The sequence below is a fragment of the Agelaius phoeniceus genome, chromosome 22 (genome assembly GCF_051311805.1).
Source record: "Agelaius phoeniceus isolate bAgePho1 chromosome 22, bAgePho1.hap1, whole genome shotgun sequence".
NCBI lineage: Eukaryota > Metazoa > Chordata > Aves > Passeriformes > Icteridae > Agelaius > Agelaius phoeniceus.
Window position 1 is genome coordinate 2,098,929 of NC_135286.1, and position 20,314 is coordinate 2,119,242.

Consider the following 20,314-nt stretch of genomic DNA (forward strand, 5'->3'; position numbering starts at 1 on the left):
GCGATGACAGGGACGCTGGGTGTGGTTAGAAGTGATGCCAGGGCTGCTGGATTTGGCAGGACCGATGCCAGAGACGCTGGGTTTGGTTGGAAGCAACACCAAGGCTGCCAGAAACGCCAAGTTTGGCGCGAGCAACACCAAGGTCCCCACCCTGAGCGTGTCCCTCGTGTCCCAGCCGGCGCAGGGGCTGGTCCCAGTGACAATCCCCCCTCCCAGCACTGCCTGTCCAGGACGAGCTGGCACATCTGTGGCTTGGACCCATTGCCCAGCGAGTGCAGTGGGAGCCGACACCTGTCAGAAAGCAAGGCAGCAAATAATGGATCTGACTCCACTGATATCAGAAGCAAAATTAATTGCTTTATTGTGCTATGTTATTCTATACTATATTACACTGTATTACACTGAATCTGCCAAGCACTCAGCTCCACTTAACTGCCCAAAATCTCCTGATTGTCTGTGACCGTGTTCACAGGGGTCTGAGGATGAGGGAAAAGACGAGGATCTGACTCCATGTTTCAGAAGGCTGATTTATTATTTTATGATATATATTGTATTAAAACTATACTAAAAGAATAGAAGAAAGGATTTCATCAGAAGGCTGGCTAAGAATAGAATAGGAAAGAATGATAACAAAGCCTTGTGGCTCGGACAGAGAGTCCAAGCCAGCTGGGCTGTGATTGGCCATTAATGAGAAACAACCACATGAGGCCAATCCCAGCTGCACCTGTTGCATTCCACAGCAGCAGATAATCAATGTTTACATTTTGTTCCTGAGGCCTCTCAGCTTCTCAGGAGGAAAAATCCTAAGGAAAGGATTTTTCATGAAAAGATGTCTGCGACAAATGTGAATCCCAGTGGGAAGCTGTGCCTCGCTTTCCTCTGTGAAGGGAAAGTGAATCCCCACAAACATCCTGGGGAAGCTGTGCCTCGCTTTTCTCTGTGAAGGGAAAGTGAATCCCCACAAACATCCTGGGGAAGCTGTGCCTCGCTTTTCTCTGTGAAGGGAAAGTGAATCCCCACAAACATCCTGGGGAAGCTGTGCCTCGCTTTCCTCTGTGAAGGGAAAGTGAATCCCCACAAACATCCTGGGGAAGCTGTGCCTCGCTTTTCTCTGTGAAGAGAACCGCGGCTACAGACGCCGCTCTCCTTGTCCCCGCAGTGGAAGGGCAGTGGCTGCAGTGGGGCGCCTGGAGCCGCTGCTCCGTCACCTGTGCCAACGGCACCCAGCAGCGGACGCGCAGGTGCAGCGTCTCAGCCCCCCAGGGCTGGGCCGAGTGCCGGGGGGCCCACGCCGACGCCCGGGAGTGCTCCAACCCCACCTGTCCCAGTAAGGCCCCGCGCGCTGGGGGGGAGAGGGGGAACGGCACCGCGCACCCAGCACGGGACACGGACAGGGGAACAAACAGGGACACGGACAGGGGAACAAACAGGGACATGGACAGAGGAACAGGGACAGGGGAACAGGGACATGGAGAGGAGGACAGGGACGTGGACAGGGGACAGCCACAGGGGAACAGGGACATGGAGAGGAGGACAGGGACATGGACAGGGGAACAGGGACACGGACAGGGGAACAGGGACACGGAGAGGAGGACAGGGACACGGACAGGGGAACAGGGCCATGGACAGGGGAACAGGGACATGGACAGGGGACAGACACAGGAGAACAGGGACACGGAGAGGAGGACAGGGGCAGGAGAACAGAGACATGGACGGGGAGGACAGGGGCAGGGGACGGCAACATGGACAGGGACAGGGGGACAGCAATGCCACCTCTGGGACCATGATGGGGACAGGGGGACAGCAGTGCCAGGTCCAGGACAGGGACAGCGACACAGGGACAGGGGACATGGACAGCGACGAGGGGACAGGGACATGGAGAGGAGGACAGGGGCAGGGGATGGCAGCACGGACAGGGACAGGGGGACAGCAATGCCACCTCTGGGATTGTGATGGGGACAGGGACAGAGGGACGGAAGTACCACATCCAGGACACAGGGACAGGGGACATGGACAGCAACAAGGGGACAGCAGTGCCACCTCCGGGACAGGAACAGTGACAGGGGGACACGGACGTGTGTCACACAGGATGACAGGGGCAGCAACAGTGGGACAGGGACAGAGGGACACCCCTGGGGGTGGGGATGGGGGGATGGCAGTGCCACCCCCGGGAGGGGGACACGGGGACAAGGACAGGAACTGGGACAGGAGGGTCCCAGTGCCACCCCCACAGTGTCCCCGCGGTGTCCCCGCGGTGTCTCCGCAGTGTCCCCGTCCCTCCCAGCGCTACCAGCTCGGGGCCAGGGGCCGGTCCCCACCCCCGGGAATTCCTTGGGAATTTTTCGGGAATTGGGGGGGTCCCCACGGGCTGGGGGGTCCCGGCTGGGCCTTGGGGTGTCCCCGCGGTGTCCTCGTGGTGTCGCGGCTCAATAAAGGTCCCTGTGCCTCCGGAACTGGGAATACTGGGAATTTCGGTGGTGCCAGGGATCACCGGGCACGTCTCAGCTGTAGGAGCCGGGGGTTGGCACTGTCCTCGTCATGGGCCGCGTTGGGGACCCGTCGGTGCCAGGTGGCGGCGGGTCCCGCCGTGCTTTGGGCGTACAAGCACGAGGGAGATGTCACCGTGCACACGGGGCTGGGGACAGCGCTGGGCATGGGGACACCAAGCAGAGGATGGACCATGAGGTCCTCGTCCTGTCCTTTGAGCCGCTCCTTGTTTGTGGGAGAAGTGGTGGCACCGGTGGCAGTCACAGCAGGGGAGGTGGTGGCTGTGTAAGGTGGCTCTTTCTACACTTCCCACAAATTTCTCCTGAGGCAATCCACAATATTCAATTTTGGGACAAAGCAGGGCATGAATTGAGAACCTTGGGAAAGTCTGGGAATGCGTCTTCAGCTAAATTCATGTTGTGGAGTCGACAAGTTCAAGCAGCCTTGCTCAAACAAAGGGAAATGGAGAAAAAGCCAAATAACAAGGAATGTACATGGATGGTGGCAGGGAATGAGGGGCATCTGCAGCAGGATGGGCATCATCTGCAGCAGGATGGGCATCTGCAGCAGGATGGGCATCATCTGCAGCAGGATGGGCATCATCTGCAGCAGGATGGCATCTGCAGCAGGATGCCAGTCTGCTCTAAAAGGGATTTGAGATTTCAATCACTGATCAACGCATTTCACACCCCGCGGGATTGCGGCTCACAGCGCGTGGGGCAGCGCCGAGGGTGCCCCATCCCTGTCCCCACGGGTGCCACTCTCTGTGAGCAGAGCCAGTTGTCCCACAGTGTCCCCATCCCCACAGCAGACAGCAAATGGGGTCCTTGGAACCACTGGAGCCTCTGCTCCAAGACCTGCGACACCGGCTGGCAGCGGCGCTTCCGCATGTGCGAGGGCACGGGCATGCAGGGCTACCCCTGCGAGGGCACCGGCGAGGAGGTGAAGACCTGCAACGAGAAGAAATGCCCAGGTATGGGGTACCCCCCACCCCACAGCGCCCCTCGCCCCACATCTGGGCTGTGCTGATCCCCCCTTCCCTCCCCAGCCTACCACGAGATGTGCAAGGATGAGTACGTGATGCTGATGACCTGGAAGAAGACGGCTGCAGGGGAGATCATCTACAACAAATGTCCCCCCAACGCCACAGGTGAGCCCAAATGTCCCCAGGGCTGGCACAGGGCAGGGGGTGGTGGGTGGCTGGGCACCCCAAACCCCAGGGGCAGTGGGTGGCATGAGGGACAAATGGCCCAAACCCCTCTGGCCTGGAGCAGAGTGCGGGGTGTGGGTGGCATTTGGGTTGAGCTACCCCAAAGCCCCAGGGGCAGGGGGTGGCATTGGGGTCAAGGCATCTGGAGCAGGGCAGGGGGTGGTGGGTGATGCTGGGGTCAAGCACCCCTAAATCCCCTGGCCCCGGAGCTGCACAGGGGGCTGTGGGTGGCATGGGGGTGCCAGGGAGGGGATGGCAGTGCCAGCCCCAATCCCAAATCTCCGTCGCAGGGACTGCCAGCCGCCGGTGCCTGCTGAGCCCCCACGGGGTCGCCTATTGGGGTGTGCCCAGCTTCGCCCGCTGCGTGTCCCACGAGTACAGATACTTGCATCTCTCAGTAGGTGCCCGCTCTGGCACGGCCCCTTCTGTCCCCTGTCCCTGTCCCTGGGGCTCTGTCCCATCCCTGGTGCTCCAGGAGCCACCTGACCTCATTGGCATGGGGAAACTGAGGCACGGCTCCGTGGGTGGGCAGGGAAAGGGGGAAATGGTTCTTGGGATGGGAAGGTTCCCTCAGATCCCCACGGAATCCCCTGTGGGGTGGGAAGAGGGATCCCATCCCAGAGCTGGAGGGGGGTTCTGGTTGGAGCTGTGTTCCTGTGTGTTTGGGAAAAGGCTTTTGGGATGGGCAGGATGCTGGCGTGTTTGAGTTGTGTTCCCACGGGTTTGGGAAAAATGTGGACAATGACCCCAGACCCCATGGATGTCCCCAAACATCTGTGAATGTCCCCAGACCAACCTGGATGTCCCCAAACCCCTGTGAATATCCCCAGACCCCATGGATGTCCCCAAACCCCTGTGAATGTCCCCAGACCCCGTGGATGTCCCCAAACCCCTGCGGACTCCCTCAACCTGCACATCCTTGCACCTGCCTTAGTGAACTCCGCAGTGTCCCCCGGGGCTCTGGGGACAACAAGGGACACTCAGCACCGCTGTGGGGTGGTGGCAGCCAGGTGACACCGCTGTCCCCTCCCCGTGCCAGCTGCGGGAGCACCTGGCCAAGGGCCAGCGGGTGCTGGCAGGGGAGGGCATGTCCCAGGTGGTGCGGAGCCTGCTGGAGCTCATGGCCCGCAAGAGCTACTACAGCGGGGACCTGCTCTTCTCCGTGGACATCCTGCGCAACGTCACCGACACCTTCAAGAGGGCCACCTACATCCCGTCCTCCGAGGACGTGCAGGTAGCGGGCAGGGGGACGGAGAGGGTCCCCCCAATCCCCGGGGAGGTGGCGGTCTGTCGGTCGGCTGGTCCGTCGGTCTGTCCCCAGCCCCGCTGAGCCCCGTCCCCGCAGCGCTTCTTCCAGGTGGTGAGCTACATGGTGGATGCTGAGAACCGGGAGAAGTGGGAGGATGCGCAGCAGGTGAGTACAGGGGTGGTGGTGGCAGCTGGGATGTCCCCACCACGGGGGTGTCCCCACCACGGGGGTGTCCCCACTGTGGTGACAAATCCGGAGCTGCTCCCATCTCCCGCAGGTCTCTCCCGGCTCCGTGCACCTGATGAAGGTGGTGGAGGACTTCATCCACCTGGTGGGGAATGCGCTGAAGGCTTTCCAGAGCTCCCTCATTGTCACTGACAACCTGGGTGAGTGGCAGGGTGTGACAGTGCTCACAGGGGTCTGAGGATGAGGGAAGAGACGAGGATCTGACTCCATGTTTCACAAGGCTGATTTATTATTTTATGATATATATTATATTAAAACTATACTAAAAGAATAGAAGAAAGGATTTCATCAGAAGGCTGGCTAAGAATAGAATAAGAAGGAATGATAACAAAGGTTTGTGGCTCTCTGTCCGAGCCAGCTGGGCTGTGATTGGCCATTAATTAGAAACAACCACATGAGCCCAATCCCAGATGCACCTGTTGCATTCCACAGCAGCAGATAATCATTATTTGCATTTTGTTCCTGAGGCCTCTCAGCTTCTCAGGAGGAACAATCCTAAGGAAAGGATTTTTCATAAAAGATGTCTGTGACAGCAGGACGCATGTGGAGCCATGATATTTTCTGAAAAATCCTTTCCTATATATATTATATATATATATTATATATTATATATATTATATATTTTATATATATACAATGTATATTATATATTATATATTATATATTATATATTATATATTATATATTATATATTATATATTATATGTTATATGTTATATGTTATATATTATATATCTATAAAATAATAAATCAAGTTCAATCCGAAACACGGAGTCAACATTCTCACCTCTTCCCTCATCCTGGGACCACCACCACCCGAGTGTGGGGGCCTGAGGGGACCCAGGAGCGGGGAGGTGACCCCGGTGTCCCCTGACAGTGACCAGCATCCAGCGGGAGCCCGTGTCGGCCGTGTCCAGCGACATCAACTTCCCCATGCGGGGCCGGCGGGGGATGAAGGACTGGGCCCGCAGCTCCGAGGACAAGCTCTTCATCCCCAGGGAGGTGCTGAGCCTCGCCTCGGCAGGTGAGCGGGGAGAGCCCAGCTGTGGGCACATCTGGCGGGGCGCGCACAGCTGGAGGCGGGAATCTGTCCACCTGAATGCTGCTGCACGGCCGGGACAGCGCACAGGTGTGTGCTTGCACATCTGGAGCTGTGCGTGGTGGGAGTGTGCAGGTGTGCGCATGAACATCTGGCTATGCACAGGTGTGTGAGCCTGCACATCTGGAGATCAATGAGTGTGCACATCTGGGAGCATGCAGGTGGGCGCACAGGTGTGAATGTGAACATCTGGATGTGCACAGGTGTGTGAGCCTGCACATCTGGGAGTGTACAGGTGTGTACACATGTGAGAGCGCACATCTGGGAGGTGTACATGCTGGGAGTGTGCACATCTGGGACCGTGCAGGTGGGCACACAGGTGTGAATGTGAACATGGTCCTGCACATCTGGATGTGCACACTTGTGTGAGCCTGCACATCTGGGAGTGTACAGGTGTGTACACACATGAGAGTGCACATCTGGAGGTGTCCACGAGTGCACACCTGCTGCAGATGTGGGCTCACATCTGGCTCCCATTCACACCCCCGTGAGCTGCACCCCTGGGCGTGTGCAGGTGACCACGTGTGCTCTCGAGCCGTGTGCCAGCACACATCTGGGCGCACATCTGGCCTGCCCTGCGTGTCCCCTCCCATGTGTCACCCAGCCTGTGGCTCTCTCTGTCTCTGCAGAAGCCGAGGAATCGTCGCACTTTGTCATCGGGGCGGTGCTGTACCGCACGCTGGGGCTCATCCTGCCCCCGCCCAGGTGAGTGGCGCCGCCCGCCGTGTCCCCTGCTGTCCCCGGGCCTGTCACAGCCCGTGTCACTTCCCGCAGGAGCCCCCTGGCCGTCACCTCCAAGGTGCTGACGGTGACGGTGCGCCCGCCCACCCGGCCCGCGGAGCCGCTCGTGCTGGTGGAGCTGTCCCACATCATCAACGTGAGTGTCCCCTCCCGTGTCACCAGGAATGTCCCTTCCCATGTCATCAACGTGAGTGTCCCCTCCCGTGTCACCAGGAATGTCCCTTCCCACATCATCAACGTGAGTGTCCCCTCCCGTGTCACCAGGAATGTCCCTTCCCACATCATCAATGTGAGTGTCCCCTCCCATGTCACCATGAATGTCCCTTCCCGTGTAATCAACGTGAGTGTCCCTTCCCTTAGTATCATGAATGTCCCTTCCCATGTCACCATGTTCCCATTCCCATGTTACCAGTGTGTCTCTCTCCCATGTCACCGTGAATGTCCCTTGCCATGTCACCAATGTGGTGTCTCCTCCCACGACATCAACCTAAGTGTCCCCCTCTGATGTCATCAGTGTGTCCCCTCCCCATATCATCAGCCTGTGTCCCCCCTGCCACGTCTGTGTGACTGTTCGTGTCCCTCATCATCACTGAGTGTCCCCTCCCATGTCACTGTGAGCGTCCCCCTTTGTGTCATCCACACAGGTGTCCCTTGTCCCACATTGCCATCGTGACTGTCCCCTCCTGTGGCGTTGCCCTTCCTCATCATCAACCCTCCTGTGCCATCAACGAGTTCCTTCACCACCACCATGAGTGTCCCCTCCCACGCCATCCATGTGTCACCCTGCTGTCCCATCACTGTCCCATCACCGTGTCCCCTCCCAGTGCCATGTGGGTCCCTGTCACTGCAGGCACTGAGCCAGGCAGGGACCAGCAGCTCCCAATTCATGGCACGGTCCCTGTGCCCACGGTGGGGACATGCCACCCCTGAGACACCCAGGGAATGTCCCCAAGGGGTGGCATGTCCTTCGTGGGGCGGGGACAGGGCTGGGGGCAGCTCTAACCTGTCCCTGTGTCCGCAGGGCACCTCCCACCCGCAGTGTGTCACCTGGGACTACTCGAGGACGTGAGTGAGGGACACGGGGACACGGGGACACTCTGGGGACAGGCGGGGCTGGCAGTGCCGGGGGGCTGCTGGGGGAAAGGGGAGCAGGGACTGGGAACAGGGATGGGGATGGGGACAGGGAGGGGAGCAGAGATGGGGGAATGGGGATGGGGACAGGGAACAGGGACAGGGAGCAGGGATGGGAACAGGGATGGGGGAATGGGGATGGGGACAGGGACAGGGAACAGAGATGGGAACAGGGATGGGGACAGGGAACAGAAAACAGGGACAGGGAATGGGGATGGGGACAGGGATGGGGGAACAGGGAGCAGGGACAGGGAACAGGGATGGGGGAACAGGGATCAAAACAGGGACAGGGAACGGGGACGGGGAGCAGGGATGGGAGCTGGGATGGGAACAGGGACAGAAAGCAGGGATGGATACAGGGATGGGGGAACAGGGATGGGGACAGGGACAGAAAGCAGGGATGGGGACAGGGATGGGGGAACAGGGATATGGGAGCAGGGATGGGAGCAGGGATGAGGACCAGGGATGAGGAGCCAGGACCATCCTTTGCCGCATCCCAGCCCCACTGGCACGGGTGAATTGAGCTCCCACGGGATCGATGTGGCCCCGGAGCCGCTGCCAGGCTGCCAGATGTGATTTGTTAGCGCTGGCAGGAATGAGGGAAAGTAGGGCAGGAAGGGGGGCGGGCAGCGCTGCGGGCTGGGGGAGGGCACTGCCAGCCCCCCTGCCCAGGTAGCCACGGGAACCCCACAGTTTGGGGTCACTGGTTCCGTTCACCCCCCAAAGCGGTGCAGAGGTGTTGGCTGTGATGAGCATGGCAGGTCTCAGCCCTGCCCCAGGGACGGTCCCCAGCTGTCCCACAGACACAGTTCCCGGTTTTCCTGACGTGCTGGAAGCTGTGGCTGCTCTCCCAGGGCGTGGCAGTGCCACCCCACTCTCTGCCCCCTCACTGGGGACATCCCCTGGCAGGAGGTGTCCCTGTGACAGGAAGGGTCCCCAAGGTGGAGAAATCCCTTTAACAGGAAGGGTCCCCATGGCAGGAGTGGTCCCTGTGACAGGAAGGGTCCCCAAGGTGGAGAAATCCCTTTAATACGAAGGATCCCCATGGCAGGAGGGTCCCCAAGGGGGTGGGTCCCCATTAAAGGGGGGTCCCCATGGTGGAGAGATCTCTCTAACAGGAGAGGCCCCATGACAGAAGGGTCCTCAAGGGTGGGAGGGGTCCCCAAGGCTGGGAGGGGTCCCCAAGGGTAAGAGAGGTCCCAAAGACAGGGGTCCCCATAATAAGGGATCCCCATAATGAGGGATCCCAAAGACAGAGGGGTCCCCATGATGAGGACCCCATGGAGGGAGGGGTCCCCATGGAGAGAGGGAATCATCGCCCCCCTGGGAGGGGACACAGGTGCCAGGGGGCTCTTGGGGCTGTTCCTGCCCGTCCTGGCACTGCCCAGCCTCTCTCTGTGATGTTTCTTCCCTCCCAAATCTCTGTGGGATGATTGAACCCGAAGCCTTCCAGGGCAGGGATGGCTTCACCCCTGTCCCCAAGCTCGGGAGGGTCCCCTGGCAGTGCCCCCTCGGTGCCCTCCCCCTGGGCAAGGCCAGGAAGGGGTTAACTCCGGAGAGGCGCGAGGGGCTGCCGTGTGTTTGATCATTTCAAATTGCTCTCCCTCTGCTCTCTCCTGCCATTAATCAGGGATGCTGGCTTGGGAAACTGGGACACGGAGAGCTGCCAAACCCTGGAGACCCTCCCGGCGCACACCAAGTGCCAGTGCCGCCAGCTCGCCACCTTCGCCGTGCTCGCCCAGCTGCCCAGAGACCTGGTAGGGGACAGGGACGGGCTGGGGACAGCCACCAGCCCACTGGGGACACGGGAGGTGGCTGGGGGGTGACCCCTGAGCTGGGCAGGGGTGGTCCTGAGGGAAGGTGGGGATGGGCACGGAGGATTTCTAGGATGAGCTGGGCACTGGAAGGTGGGGATGGCACGGAGCATTTCTAGGATGAGCTGGGCACTGGAGGGTGGGGATGGGCATGGAGCATTTCTAGGATGAGGTGGGCACTGGAGGGTGGGGATGGGCACGGAGCATTTCTAGGATGAGGTGGGTGCTGGAGGGTGGGGATGGGTGCAGAGCATTTCTAGGATGAGGTGGGTACTGGAAGGTGGGGATGAGCACAGAGCATTTCTAGGATGAGGTGGGCGCTGGAAGGTGGGGATGGGCACGGAGCATTTCTAGGATGAGGTGGGTGCTGGAGGGTGGGGATGGGTGCAGAGCATTTCTGGGATGAGGTGGGCGCTGGAAGGTGGGGATGGGCACGGAGCATTTCTAGGATGAGGTGGGTGCTGGAGGGTGGGGGTGTCCCCAGCAGCAAGGGAAGGGTCCCAGCACCCCCAGCACCCCCAGCACGCCCAGCAGGGTGGGATTGTGTGGGCAGGGGCTGCCGTGGTCCCTAGAGCTCAATACAGGGCACTGCTGTGTGCCAGGAGGGGAGGGGGCACCCATTGCTATTCCTCCCGTGTCCCCTGTTGGCACGGAGCCCCCTCTGGCTGTGCCACCGCTGCCACCGACCCCTTCTGGCACCCGGGGGGCCCCAATGAGGGGCTGGAGGGCACAGAGGGGCTGGCAGGGAGCAGTGGGGAGGGCGCTGGGCTCAGCCTGTGTTGTGTCCCCCCCAGGCCATGGACCCCTCGGGGACGCCGTCGGTGCCACTGATGATCGGCTGCGCCGTGTCCTGCATGGCCCTGCTGACCCTGCTGGTGATCTACGCCGCCTTCTGGAGGTGACCCCAGGGCACATGGGGACATGGGGGGCTCCTGGAGCCTGGGGCTGTGTGGGGAGGGGGTGGCAAAGGGGGACAGGGCACCGGGGAAGGCTCGACATCAATGGGATTAATGGGAATGGAAAATCTGGGTGGGAGAAGATGCCTGGGACTGTCCCTGCCCCAGGACAGTGCCCACCCTGTGGCAGCATGGGACAAGGGATGGGGACATGGGACAAGGGATGGGGACATGGGACAAGGGATGGGACAGGGACAAGGGACAGGGACAGGGACAGGGACAGGGACATGGGACAGGGATATGGGACAGGGACATGGGACAAGTGACAGGGACATGGGACAAGGGGTGGGGACATGGGACAAGGGACAGGGACGTGGACACAGGACAAGTGACAGGGACAGGGACATGGGACAGGGACAAGGGACAGGGACATGGAACAAGGGACAAGGGACAGGGACAGGGATATGGGACAAGGGACAAGGGACAGGGACACAGGACAAGTGACAGGGGCATGGACAGGGATAAGGGACAGGGACATGGAACATGGGACAAGGGACAGGGACAGGGACATGGGACAAGGACAAGGGACACAGGGACAGGCTGGCCCCACGCCGCTCCTGCCGCAGGTTCATCAAGTCGGAGCGCTCCATCATCCTGCTCAACTTCTGCGTCTCCATCCTGGCTTCCAACATCCTCATCCTCGTGGGCCAGTCCCAGATGCTCAGCAAGGTGGGTGCCACCACCCTGCCACCACCCTGCCACCACCCTGCCACCTTTGGCGGGGTCCCAGGCCACTCGCCTGGTCCCCTGCCGGCTCCCAGCTGCAGATTGGATTTGGATTAACTCGATCCCGGGATTAAATCCCCCGCGCCCGCCCCTGGCTTTGACACAAACCTCGCCGGGCGTGGGGGTTTAACCACCGCGGTGCCAGACACGCTGTCCCTGTGATGTCCCCGTGTCCCCCCCTGCAGGGCGTGTGCACCATGACCGCCGCCTTCCTCCACTTCTTCTTCCTCTCGTCCTTCTGCTGGGTGCTGACCGAGGCCTGGCAGTCCTACCTGGCGGTGATCGGCCGGATCCGGACACGCCTGGTCAGGAAGCGCTTCCTGTGCTTGGGATGGGGTAAGAGCCCGGCCTGGCTGGCAGGGGGGCACCCCTCACCTGTGCCTGGTACCCCCCAGGCTCATCAGTGTGACCGTGTTCACAGGGGTGCGAGGATGAGACGAGGGTCTGACTCCATGTTTCAGAAGGATTGATTTATTATTTTATGATATATATTATATTAAAACTATACTAAAAGAATAGAAGAAAGGATTTCATCAGAAGGCTGGCTAAGAATAGCATAGGAAAGAATGATAACAAAGGTTTGTGGCTCTCTGTCCGAGACAGCTGGGCTGTGATTGGCCATTAATTAGAAACAACCACATGAGCCCAATCCCAGATGCACCTGTTGCATTCCACAGCAGCAGATAACCATTGGTTACATTTTGTTCCTGAGGCCTCTCAGCTTCTCAGGAGGAAAAAATCCTAAGGAAAGGATTTTTCATAAAAAATGTCTGCGACACATCAGAGGGGAAACTGAGGCACAGCAGAGGAAAGCACACCCAGGTGTCTCAGCTGTGGCACCCTGGGGAGCTGTCAGAGGAGCTCCATCGCTGTCCCCACGCCTGGGTCTGGCACAGGGGGGACAGTGCCACCTTCCTCCAGCTTCTCCAGCCCTGTGTCCCCTCTCCAGGGTTGCCAGCCCTCGTGGTCGCCGTCTCTGTCGGATTCACGCGGACCAAAGGCTACGGCACAGCGAGCTAGTACGTGGGGACAGGGACCATGGGGTGGGGACAGGGGACACAGGGTGGGGACAGGGGACACAGGGTGGGGCACGGCGGCTGCTGCGGGCTGGCTGGGAGCAAGGGACAACCACAGTGCTGTCCCCTGACACGCCACCCTCTGTCCCCTACAGCTGCTGGCTCTCGCTGGAGGGCGGTTTGCTCTACGCCTTCGTGGGACCCGCTGCTGCCATCGTGCTGGTGAGCCCTGGAACCCCCCAAAACCCACCCTGGGGGGGGCTCATGGCAGCTGCTGCCGTGGGCAGGGGGCTCCGTGCCAGCCCTGAGCCCACCCTCCCGCAGGTGAACATGCTGGTGGGCATCATCGTCTTCAACAAGCTCATGTCCCGCGACGGCATTTCAGATAAGTCCAAAAAGCAGCGAGCTGGGTAAGTGCCCTGCGCCCCACGAGGGCGGGGGGGGGTCCCCGGGGCTGGCCCCCGACCCCCACACCCTGCCGGGGGCTGAGCATGGGGTGCCCAAGCAGCGGGCGCGGGCTGGGGCAGATTTCATCAGTGGGCGGCGGGGCCAAGCCCGGGGTGAGCACAGCCCCTCCTTGTCGGGGGCTGCTGGAGGGGCAGAATTTGGGGGGCAGCCCCTCGGGGAAAGGGGGGGGGGTCCGCAGGCCGCAGCCCCCCCTCCGTGCCCGCCCCCTCCCCTGCCGCTTGGCCACCCCCCCTCGCCATTAACAGCCGCCGCCCTCGACTAACCCGACGCTCTCTTTCTCTTTCTCTCTCTCTCTCTCTTTCTTCTCCTCCTCCCATTTGCTTCTTGCCTGTGTCCGTCCATCCCTCCATCCATCTGTCCGTCCATCTGTCCATCCTCCCCGCCCTCCTGCCTTGCTCCATCCCTTCTCCCCGTGCCTGCATCCCTCCTCCTCCTCCTCCTCCTCCTCCTCCCCGCGTGGCCCGGTCCTGGCCGCGGGGCGCCGGGGGGGCGCTGGGCTCGTAGCTCCAAGCCCCCCCCGTGCGGCAGCCTGCTGCTGAAATGCACCAAGTGCGGCGTGGTGTCCAGCGCGGCCATGACCTCCGCCACCGCCAGCAGTGCCATGTTAGTGCCCGTCCCGCGCCCCCCGCCCCGAGCACAGCGCGGCGAGGGGGCTCTGGGCATCTTATGGGGCGGGCTGGGGGTCCCCGAGGGGAAGCAAGGAAGGAAGGAAGGAAGGGTGACGCTGTGTGCTCGGGGCGGGGTGTCCCATCACGTCTGCATGGCATGGCTTCCCATGGCAGGTCACCTCATCGCTGGGGTTGGGGGGCTCGTCTGGCCTCGGGGTGGGGGGGCAGCAGCTCGGGATGTCCCCTCCTCCTGGAGCGTGGCTGCCAAAGTCCCTGCTCACAACACAGGCAGCCCCAAAATTTTCGACTGAAAATATAAAAAAATCAAAAAAATCCCCTCTGTGCTGTTCTGGTGGCCGTGGGAGGGTGGCGGTGTCCCCCACGTCCCCCCAGCACCCTGTGGCTGTGTGGGAACAGGGACACACCCGGGGGGCTGGAGCCCGCAGATCCCCTCAGCCCTCAGTTCCCAGCCAGCGCTGGCTTGGGGACACCGAGGGAGAGGGGACAGCTGTGTCACACAGCCCCGGCCGTGCTTGCGGGGCGCGGGGCAAAGCTCGGGGGGCCGCTGTGGGGAGGGGGGCGATGCTCGGGGGGCTGTCCCAGGGCAGCCCCACCCCGTGGGCTCACCCCGGCCCCTCTCTCCCTGCGCCAGGGCATCGCTGTGGAGCTCCTGCGTGGTCCTGCCTCTGCTGGCGCTGACCTGGATGTCGGCCGTGCTCGCCATGACCGACCGGCGCTCCATCCTCTTCCAGGTCCTCTTCGCCGTCTTCAACTCCGTCCAGGGCTTCGTCATCATCACCGTGCACGGCTTCCTGCGCCGAGAGGTGGGGGCGGCGCCGGAGGGGCGCCGGGGGACAGCCCTGGCCGCGGGGCCGTGACCGGCTCTGTCCCCGCAGGTCCAGGACGTGGTCAAGTGTCAGATGGGGGGGTGCAGGAGCGAGGAGAATGAAAACTCGCCCGACTCCTGCAAGAACGGGCAGGTGCAGATCCTGGTGAGTGGGTCCCCCCCTGGAGACCCCCGCCGCTGCCCGTGCCCGGCCATGGTGCTTCATTTCCCCGTCTCTGTCCCTCTCTTTCTCTCCTCTCTGTCTCGCTCTCTCCCTTCTTTCTGGATTTTTATAGACAGATTTTGAAAAGGACGTTGACCTGGCGTGTCAGACAGGTGAGCTCCCCTCTGTTGTCACCGTGCCACACCTGGGAGGGACAGGCAGCACGAGCCGGGGGTGGGGGGGGTCTCTCCTGTGCCCCCCACCCTCCGTGGGACCCTCAGGGCCGGCTCTGACCCCACTCCCCGCCCACAGTGCTGTTCAAAGAGGTGAACACCTGCAACCCCGCCACCATCACGGGCACCTTGTCCCGCATCTCCCTGGACGGGGACGAAGACCCCAAGCTCAACACCACCTCGGAGGGCGGCCTGGGCTTCTCCAGCCTGCCCGGGAACATCCCCCCCGCCAGCATCCTGGTGCAGGTGCCCAAGATGACGCCGAACGTGGTGGCGGGTCTGACCGAGCTGGGCGAGCCGCCGGCGCAGCAGCTGGGCCTGGAGGCGCCGGGTCCCGTTTACCTGTGCACCGAGAGCAGCCTGAGGCCCCTGGAATACGGCTGGATCCGGGCTCCCGAGCCCCCCCGAGAGAGCGATTACATGATGCTGCCCCGCCGCACCGGCAGCCTCAAGCCCTTCCCCCGCGAGGAGGGAACGCTCGGTGCCGGCGCGGAGGAGGCGGTGCCCGGCGGGACGGGGCGCCCGGCGGCCGAAGGGGACGCCTATCCCGGCTTTGTGGCCGTGGATCACGTCAATGTGAACCTCAACCAGCCCTACGCCACGGTGAAGGCGCCCTACGGCCTCCAGTTCAAGCAGCACCCCACGGTGAGGCAGATCCTGGCCTCGGAGCTGTCGGAGCGCAGCCGCACCATGCCCCGCACCGTGCCTGGCTCTGCCATGAAAGTGGGGTCCCTGGAGGTGAGCGGGGGGCTGGTGCCCGTGTGTGGGGAGGGATCCGTGTGCCCGGGACACGAGTGCACGTGTAGGGTTGCATGAATTCCCCCTGTGCTGCCCCCTGGCCATCCCAGCCCTGGTGGGATGAGCTCCATGTCCCCGGCCGGGCATGGATTGGGGCTGGCATGAGCCCCTAAACCCTGTTCCCCCTCATCCTGGCCCTGCAAAGAACTTTCCCTTTTCTTCTCCATCTCCTGCCCTGCTCCTGCCTGTCCCCCTGCCAGAGGAAGAGGTTGCGGTACTCTGACCTGGACTTCGAGGTAAGTCCTGCCATGGAGGTGGCACCGGTGCCACCGTGGGGGACTGATCCAGGTTGTCCCCACTCCCTTTGCTCCGCGAGCAGCTCCTGAGCTCTGAGGGGTTTAGACCAGGCAGTATCAAACGTTGGCTCTGGATTCAAACACCCACGATGAGCCTGGAGCGGGCTCTGCTGCTGGTCTGGGGTGCCCCAGGAAGGCAGGGATGGGGACAGGGATGGGGACAGGGGACAGTGCCGAGGGACAGCGGGCAGAGCCGATGGCCACAGGCCCTGCTCTGCCCCCGCAGAAGGTGATGCACACACGGAAACGCCACTCCGAGCTCTACCACGAGCTCAACCAGAAATTCCACACGCTGGACCGGTACCGGGCTCCGTCCACCGGCTCCTCCAAGGTGAGGTCCTGGAGGCCCCGTCCTGCCCTGGTGTGCACCCTGCCAGCCTTTTCCTCCTCCTCCTGCATGGACTGTGGCACCCCGGGGACACTCAGGGCACCCAGGGGCGCCGCCGGGGCTGAGCGCTGGGGTTTTTCTGCAGCGAGAAAAGCGGTGGAGCGTCTCCTCGGGCGGCGGGGACAAGAGCACGGCCAACGTAAGTCCTGGCTCCCCCTGGGGGTGCTGTGGAGAGGGCAGGAGGTGGCAGTGCGACAGAGCCTGGCCACAGCTGCCCCTCACCGTGCAGGATGTGACCAGCCCCGAGGAGCAGCGGCCGAAAGCTCCGGCAGCGCCGCCCAAGCCGTGGAGCACATTCAAGGCGATGACGCTGGGCTCGCTGCCCAGCGCCCAGCGGGACCGGCTGGAGCTGTGCAGGGCAGACTGGGACAGCCCCTGCGCTGGCCTGGATGCGGCCGACGGCGATTTCCAGACGGAGGTGTGAGCCCCGGGGGTGTGAGCCCCGGGGGTGTGAGCCCCGCGCCCGCCGCCGCCGCCGCCCCGTGCGCGGCCCCGCTGGTTTTGCTCCGTGCTCCGGGGCAGCCGGGGGGTCCCTGTCCCCCGACAGAGCCGCCTCCCACTCGTCCTCGCGCGGTTCCTCCTCCTGCCACCCCCAGGACGCGGGTGTGGAGGGGACCCGCGCCCTCTCCCCCCTCCCCAAAATGCTCACCCACGCTCACGCCTGCACCCCAACCCCCGGGGCAGGACCGGCCCGTGGAGGCCCTCAGACCTTTGTTCTTTTCTACCGGGATGTTTCTTCACGCCGTGCACCGTGTGCACGCGAGCGGCCGCCCCCCGGGACCCCCCCCGACCCCGGGAGCCCCGCGGCCGCCCCCTCCCAGCCCTCCCCACCGTCCCCCACCCCACGGGGCAGGTGCTGTCGTTGTTGGAAATAAAAGTTCACTCTCTGTGGTGCCGTGGGGCCGCGGCCGCCGCCTCGTGTTTCGCCTGGGGGTGGCTGTCACCCATTGTCACCCATTGTCACCCAGTGTCACCCATTGTCACCCATTGTCACCCTGCTCTGCCTGCACCCCCCTGCCCCAAAAAATCCCGCCCTGAGCAGGGCTGATCCTGCACCCCCCGTGCTGCAAATGAGCGCCTGATCATGGGAGCCAGGAGTGGTAATTATAGAGTAATTAATCTGTGAGTAAATGAAGGAATTTCGGAGGTCATCACCACGTGGAGTCGCTCCAGGTGGGCTGCACAGCACTGTGGGAGCTTCCAGGCATCCAGAGATGGAGGTGGGAGCTCCAGCGGGAGCAGCAGCTGAGTGTGGGAATGCCCAGAGCAGGAGCTGGGTCAGGACAGCGCTGCTGGTGGCTCCGGGCACATCTGGGATGAGAGATTCGGATCCATGGTGGGACCGCGGCACCAAAACCCTCCTGCTGTGAGTGCCACGGCTGTGCCGTGGTGGGAGCAGATCCCTTTCCCTCTGGGAAAAGCCTCCTGAGCTTCCTGAGGGCTTCCCTTGGACAGGACAGGCTTGGGAGGAGCAAAGGGCACAGGCCAGGCTGGGCTGGTGGCCACTGACCATGGGACAGGACAGGGCTGGGACACTGGGACAGGATGTGACCCTTGGAGTGGGGGTCCCCTCCCCAGCCCCCCCCAGGGCATGGAAATCCCAATTTGATAACCCAGTTCATCCCAGCAGTGCCCAGTTCAGGTCTGGGGCTCTGAAGAAGCCATTTGGGTTCCCACGTGGTGATGGGAGTGACGAGGAGGGGGTGGAAGGAGCCAAATTGTTCCACTGCCCCCTCCTCAGGGGGATCCAGCTGTGTGGGGAGGGGGCTGGCACAAGCACAAACATTTCTGACTGCCCATGCCAGGGGTCAGAATCACGAGTGGCAGATCCTGGCACAGCCAGGGGCTGCTGTGGGGCTCCCAGCCCCATGGAGGGTGCGGGTCAGGGGCACCATCCCCTCCTTGGGGTGTCCCCCCCTCGCTGGTCCCTGTAATTCTGCTGGAAAATTCTGCTGGAAATTAATTCTGCTGGAAATTAATTCTGCTGGAAATTAATTCTGCTGGAATTCTGCAGCCACATCCTCCAGCTCTGGTTTCTCAGAGCTGCCACGCACTGGGATCCCCCTGCCCGCCCCCCCTGCCCTGCTTTGGGGGATCCGGGGCCTGCTCCAGATCCCCTCCTCTCCTTTCCCAGCCAAACACAGCAGCGTCAGGGTTTCCTGGGGCATCTGTTGGCAATTAGCAGCTTTTATTACTCATGGAGACGCCAGATGGGGCGAGGGAACGGAGCCCGGGCCAGAGGCACTCGTGGAGTGTCCCAGCATGAGGGGACAAGGGACAGCCCCCAGCCCTGCTGGACAGCGGGGACAGGGTGGGTCAGAGCAGATCCCAGAGCTCTGGAGCCGCTTTCCATCAGCCGTGCTGAGTCCCCCCAGTGCCAAAAATGTGAATTTTGGGGGGCGGAAATGATGGAGAAGCGGCTCTGAGACTGCGCGGCCGCGGGGGGAACGGGAGCTCGCATCGGAGCTTCTCCCTCCTCTCCCCGTGGAAGAAACTTCACCAAAAAGAGGCAAAAAGTGCTGTTCTAGCACCGTGGCTACAGACGGCCCAGGGAAACTGGAAAGAATTCCTGCAGCGCTTTCCTTCCTGGCTGGAATTAGGCAGGGAGGAGCGGGGAATTGTGCCTGGATTGGAGCAGAAATTAATGCTGAGCCGCTGAAGCCCTCAGTCCTGCCAGACAGGGGGTACGGGGTGAGTCAGAGCAGATCCCAGAGCTCTGGAGCCGTTTTCCATCTGCAGCTCCCATCGGAGCCGTGCTGAGTCCCCCCAGTGCCAAAAATGTGAATTCTGGGGGGCGGAAATGATGGAGAAGCGGCTCTGAGGCTTCTCCCTCGGCTCCCCGCGAGAGAAACTTCACCAAAAAGAGGCAAAAAGTGCTGTTCTAGCACCGCGGCTACAAACAGCCCTGGGAAGCTGGAAAGAATTCCTGCAGGCGCTTTCCTTCCTGGCTGGAATTAGGCGGGGAGGAGGGGGGAATTTGTGCCTGGATTGGAGCAGAAATTAATGCTGAGCCTCTGAAATCCTCACCGCAGGAATTCCCTCCTGTGCCTTGCCCAGGCCGGCAGCTGCCTCTGAGCCAGCGCGGTCCGGACGGCGTCATCCCAACCCTCACTCCATGGATTTGGGGAGCCTTTCGGGGGAGGGCTGAGCTCGGGGTGAGACGTGGGGAGCCCCAGGGTAACAAAACCGCCGCGTTGCTCGGAGGCAAAATTGTCTCCAGCCCCGAAATTGCCGGGCTCTGCTCCGGCTCGTGTTTTTTGGCAGGCGGCGCGGCAGTTTCTTGGAAGCGCAGCGCGCCTCTGCTTTTTCCATGATGGGATGGAGGGTGGGCAGGGGCTGCTTGCTGCAGGATCCTGCTTTCCATCCCCCCGCTGGGCGCCGCTCCAAGCCCGAGGTCTGGGGAGGCGGGATCCGGCTCCTTTCTCCCTCTGGAAATGCCGATCCCGTGCTCTGGAACAGCCAAGGGAAGCAGGAGCTGCACGGAGCCGGGGTTTTCCACGCCGCTGCCACCCCTGGGGATGTCGGGGTCGCTTTGTGCCACCGGGCTGGGGACAACGAACCCAGGGGAGCAGCCTGGGAAGTGAGGGGAGCTCCATTGTAAACCCTCCCAAGTGTTTTGCGGATAAATTGAGGGTCCTGGGAGATGAAGAGGATGGGACGAGGCTTCATCCCTGCTCTGCTCTGGCGTTGGGGTGGGATGTGGGGCCAGTTTTGGGGCCGTGCCCTGCGCCCACAGGACACACAAACCCAAGTTTGTGGCCCCAAACAAAGAACAGCTCGAGGAGAACAATCATCCCAAACGAGAGAACGGAGGAAAATTAGCTGTGTTTTCGTTCCCACTTGCTTTAATTACCCTTAA

The 20,314-nt window shown here is 61.9% G+C and overlaps 2 protein-coding genes across 8 annotated transcripts in view; both read left to right on the top strand.

Annotated features, from left to right (window-relative positions):
• Window positions 1-17,350, top strand: part of ADGRB2 (adhesion G protein-coupled receptor B2) — a 36,076-nt gene extending 18,726 nt beyond the window's left edge. For 3 of the 7 annotated variants that reach the window (XM_077189428.1, XM_077189425.1, XM_077189431.1), the window contains exons 5-31: window positions 1,160-1,327; window positions 3,296-3,460; window positions 3,536-3,637; window positions 3,988-4,094; window positions 4,737-4,931; window positions 5,043-5,111; window positions 5,224-5,332; window positions 6,070-6,216; window positions 6,921-6,996; window positions 7,066-7,168; window positions 8,054-8,097; window positions 9,794-9,920; window positions 10,772-10,875; window positions 11,500-11,602; window positions 11,845-11,995; window positions 12,609-12,678; window positions 12,831-12,897; window positions 13,000-13,085; window positions 13,648-13,746; window positions 14,404-14,575; window positions 14,648-14,743; window positions 14,874-14,913; window positions 15,053-15,711; window positions 15,972-16,007; window positions 16,294-16,398; window positions 16,541-16,594; window positions 16,685-17,350. In XM_077189428.1, coding sequence (XP_077045543.1) covers window positions 1,160-1,327; window positions 3,296-3,460; window positions 3,536-3,637; window positions 3,988-4,094; window positions 4,737-4,931; window positions 5,043-5,111; window positions 5,224-5,332; window positions 6,070-6,216; window positions 6,921-6,996; window positions 7,066-7,168; window positions 8,054-8,097; window positions 9,794-9,920; window positions 10,772-10,875; window positions 11,500-11,602; window positions 11,845-11,995; window positions 12,609-12,678; window positions 12,831-12,897; window positions 13,000-13,085; window positions 13,648-13,746; window positions 14,404-14,575; window positions 14,648-14,743; window positions 14,874-14,913; window positions 15,053-15,711; window positions 15,972-16,007; window positions 16,294-16,398; window positions 16,541-16,594; window positions 16,685-16,879 — 3,449 coding nt within the window. In that variant the 3' untranslated portion in view covers window positions 16,880-17,350. The remainder of the gene's footprint in view (window positions 1-1,159; window positions 1,328-3,295; window positions 3,461-3,535; window positions 3,638-3,987; window positions 4,095-4,736; window positions 4,932-5,042; window positions 5,112-5,223; window positions 5,333-6,069; window positions 6,217-6,920; window positions 6,997-7,065; window positions 7,169-8,053; window positions 8,098-9,793; window positions 9,921-10,771; window positions 10,876-11,499; window positions 11,603-11,844; window positions 11,996-12,608; window positions 12,679-12,830; window positions 12,898-12,999; window positions 13,086-13,647; window positions 13,747-14,403; window positions 14,576-14,647; window positions 14,744-14,873; window positions 14,914-15,052; window positions 15,712-15,971; window positions 16,008-16,293; window positions 16,399-16,540; window positions 16,595-16,684) is intronic. The other 4 variants (XM_077189426.1, XM_077189427.1, XM_077189429.1 and 1 more) reach the window with 4 other exon arrangements.
• A 1,495-nt stretch (window positions 17,351-18,845) lies between these two features.
• Window positions 18,846-20,314, top strand: part of COL16A1 (collagen type XVI alpha 1 chain) — a 28,477-nt gene continuing 27,008 nt past the window's right edge. The window contains exon 1 of the mRNA XM_077189561.1: window positions 18,846-19,146. The gene's annotated coding sequence lies outside the window, so the exon portion shown is untranslated. The remainder of the gene's footprint in view (window positions 19,147-20,314) is intronic.